This window comes from Triticum dicoccoides, chromosome 1B (genome assembly GCF_002162155.2).
Source record: "Triticum dicoccoides isolate Atlit2015 ecotype Zavitan chromosome 1B, WEW_v2.0, whole genome shotgun sequence".
Classification (NCBI taxonomy): Eukaryota; Viridiplantae; Streptophyta; class Magnoliopsida; order Poales; family Poaceae; genus Triticum; species Triticum dicoccoides.
In genome coordinates, this window is record NC_041381.1 from 684,184,802 (window position 1) to 684,188,836 (window position 4,035).

At 45.3% G+C, this 4,035-nt stretch overlaps 1 protein-coding gene across 1 annotated transcript in view; it reads left to right on the forward strand.

Annotated features, from left to right (window-relative positions):
* LOC119349661 (malate dehydrogenase, mitochondrial-like) overlaps window positions 1-2,128 on the forward strand; it is a 5,846-nt gene extending 3,718 nt beyond the window's left edge. The window contains exons 6-7 of the mRNA XM_037617742.1: window positions 294-411; window positions 1,653-2,128. Coding sequence (XP_037473639.1) covers window positions 294-411; window positions 1,653-1,793 — 259 coding nt within the window. The 3' untranslated portion in view covers window positions 1,794-2,128. The remainder of the gene's footprint in view (window positions 1-293; window positions 412-1,652) is intronic.
* Window positions 2,129-4,035: the final 1,907 nt, after the last annotated feature.

Sequence of the window (4,035 nt, forward strand, 5' to 3'; positions counted from 1 at the left end):
TACTGACCTACATACTAAACTACTAATTGTAGAGAATATTCTTTACTAAAGAGTTTTTCATCCCACTATTAATCTTCTGCTTTTTCTTTCATGTGAAATGCACACTTAATTCAGTTATGTCCAAAATATTGTACTCTTGTGCTCATTTTAGCTGGGAAGTAGCATCTGAAATGAGACATGGCCACTTTGATCGATCTATGTAGATGAACTCTGTAGCAATCTCTTGTTTTATACTGGACTGTTTTGCATTATTTGGTTTTCGCTGACAATATTTTATCTTGTGTTTTTTCCAGATATGCTGGTGCAGTTTTTGGAGATGCATGCTTGAAGGGGCTCAACGGTGTTCCTGACATCGTAGAGTGCTCTTTTGTCCAATCAACTGTAACAGAGCTGCCATTCTTTGCCTCCAAGGTGATTTCCTGTTCCCCCCCTGTCAATGCATAAATAAATCCTATTGTCCCTGTTATAGTACACAATCATGTCCCTGCAGATTATTTGTCAAGAGAAAACCTTCATAATCCTCACTCTCTTTCTTTTATCATGTTAAGTTCTTAAGCAGGTTACCAACTTTTCATCCCTACATGAAATTTGCTTGCATGCTTATTCCTAGAAGGTGTCGCTATGTTTTTGACTTTGTAAGCAGGTATCCAAAGTGTAGGTTGCTCTTTTGAGTTGAATCGTGTGGTCTGTGACAGGCCTTGCAAGATGCTCTTGTTGATTCGTAATTTTTTGGTTGATTAGTTTATAGACAAACTTATGGTTGATTATTAAGTTTATGGAGTTATCATTGTCGTGGAGGGTCAGACATGTCACATGTCTATACTACTATATAGTGTATGGGTTTTGAATTGTACAACAACGACGATCCTGGCCATTGGTCTCATAAATTTAACGGTGGAGATTCAAAGGATTCGCAATGAACAGTAGCCCGCAGCTGCATCTGCTGGTTTCTAGAAAAATCGCATCACATCTCCTCTCTTCTCGCCATGTTGCATGTGCCAGTGCGTCAGGCAAAGAGCCGAGACGGGCAGAGACAAGTGAACATTTTAGCGGCATGTATATTGTACATCAGCTAATGGCCGCAGCTAATTGCATCATTAGTCCATACAAAAATATATTTATAAAACCAACTACACCGAATATAGAGAAGACCTTAGCCCAGTAGCCCATACATGTAGGTGTGGTTAACTATTGTTTTGCCCTTGGACAATTGATCGATCTGATCGATTGATTCATCTACGTGCGTGTTCGCCTGGGCTATTTAGAGCGTTTTTCGCTACAGCCCAGTGAAATGTAAATGATCACCACAATACCGATTTTATTAGAAAAAATCATCACTTTATAATTCATGTTAATATTTATTTTTGCTCCGGATTCATTGCAAAGTACTATATGATTTTCTTTTCTTTTAATAGAACCATAGGAACAATACTATTAAGACGTGCATTGCACGTGTATACATACTAGTGTGTCATAGTGATCGAACTGGCATACCACGATTCACAGATTGTGCGTTGTTTCACATCATCTAAGCCTGTTCTTGAAGCCCGGAAAACATGCCTGTGCTGAATGCTGTTCCGCAACCTGTTAATTTCCGTGAGAAGATCGGGACTTGGTGTGCTGAACACTATTTCCTTTATTCGGTTTCGCAGGTGAGGCTGGGCAAGAGCGGCGTGGAGGAAGTGATGGGGCTGGGCGAGCTGTCGGCGTTGGAGAAGGAGGGGCTGGAGAGCCTCAAGGGCGAGCTGCTGTCTTCCATCGAGAAGGGCGTCAAGTTCGCGCAGGAAAGCTAGGCTGCAACCTGCTCAGCCTATAACAATCGGTTCACACTTGAACTCATGCAAATTTTTGTTCGACCGCTTTCGTTGCCCCCAAACCCGGGTGTGCCGCGGGGCATCGAGGCGTCGTCGTGCTCCACAATAAAATGTACTACTGGCTTTGATGTCCCGCCAGACTGAACTGAACCTGTCGTACCAGAAACAGCAGACACCGGTGCCTATGTGTTCATGGCATTCGTACCCGAGATCACGAAGCGCGAAACCGAAGATTCTGCGGGCATTATATTTGTGTTGTACGTGCAGGGGCGGGTTTGTCGTTCCTCTTTTAAATTGTCGACACCGTTTGTTAACCTGCTAGCTATGTGTCGATGCGTGCTTCTTTGGAGATTCAGTAGCAGTTGGGGTGGGTTTTGTACCGCGCTGTTGAGAGCTCAGCTCGTTTTGGGTTATCGAATGATGCGTGGAGGCAAAGGAGGAGAGCAGTGCCGACTAAACTGCCATTTCAAGTGGAAGCAATAGACACTGATGGTATGGTGGTGAATTGGGTCTTCAGGTCAGGTGGAGCTTGGAGGAGGCAACTGACCAATATCTAGTAGCAGTAGCACATGAACATCAGGGAGGGAGCACGGCGAGAGTGACGAATGCACACGCGATTCTGGGCATGTTGATGACCAAAACTTTTCTGGGCCTACACGGCTGGGTCTCTATCTTAGCCGAATAACCCAACGACCCCGTGCCGTAAGGGAAGGGCGTTAGTAGTTATGTCGGTTGTGAAGATGGAGCATGAGCTTGTGTCTGTCGCACACGTTTCAGCCAATCATGGAGTGAATTCCTCGTGCCGATCCCATCAGGCTGAGTGTGCCAAGGACGCGACGTTTAACCTTGCGAATTGCGATGGTGTAACAATTCATGGATGTTTTTTAATCAAGGGAAACAATTCATCAGTTATTTTTGTCATGTCCTTTCACTGCCTTGATTTCACACACAACTCATGTTACCTACAATTTACCACTACCGACAAGTCGTACCGAATCTTTTTAGAAACTGGGTTGGTGGCATTCATCATAATCTGAAGGACCAAATCCTTGTGGGAGTTCTTGTCGTTCTTTGGACAATTTGTAATTACCAGAATGAATGCGTTTAACACATCATTTATTCATAACTTTTTACAGCTTATCTTTAGAGCTATGTTGTTAATTTGTATGCAGTCATCATCACTGCATCACGTTGACGTTTATGTCCTTTGGGTGCTGGTTTGTTCAACCGTATGGCCGCTGAGCGAGTAGTAGATTATGTCATTGAGCTGTGTAGTCATGTTTCCAACTAGTTGTGGTCGTGTTTTATTTTTATTTTCCATTCGATACCTGGTGAATTGAACTCGTGCTATGCGACGTGGTCGAATCCGGCAAATCTCAGGTAAGGGATCCCGAGCTGACAGCCTTGACACAATGGTAACATGCAGACATGATTTTACCCAGGTTCGGGCTCTCTCTAAGAGGCAATACCCTACGTCCTGCTTTGATTGTATAGATGAATGGGGTACACCACTCGGCTTCTATAGACACTATATGGATACTTAGGGTTACACATAGGTCGGTTACATCAAAGGATAAACATGCCGAAGATTGCATTCGTGCCTTGGAGTGTGCGCCAAGTCTTTGATAGATTTTATCTTGATTCCTTCGGGAGCCTGACGAATGTGGCCCACTGGTTTGTGGTTTTGGGGGTCCTCGGCCCAGCTCACGTCCTCTGGGAGCCGATGTGTTAGCACCCCCTTATCCAACACACCATCACTACAATTAATGAAATGGATGTATCGACATGAAGCGTTCTTTTCCCAAGGCCCTAGGGGTGGCAAGGTTACACCGTCCCTCCAAACAACACCGGTGAGTATGTGGATTTGTCTCCCCTCTGCCTGTCGCTCCGGTGGCCGGCGGCGGGGAGGAGAATTCCGGTGCCTCGGGTCCGGCTAGTAGTTTAGTTTAGGGCTTTTAGTCCTCATAGCGGCGGTGTTCAGGGGATGTCGGCGCTTCTTTGAGTTGGCCTTACGGGCTCCAATCCTCCTCAACATGTTCGTTTGTCAGGACGGAACCGACAGAGATCCGGTGTAGTTTCCTGCCTTCTTCTTGGAGCAGAGAGGTTAGAGTTTTTCTTTGTGCGTGTGCAACAGCGAGATCAGATGTCAGGCACTTCAGATCAATTCAAGGGTTCAACGATGACGATCGCGGCTCCAGGGCGCTGATCCTTAGGGGCACGT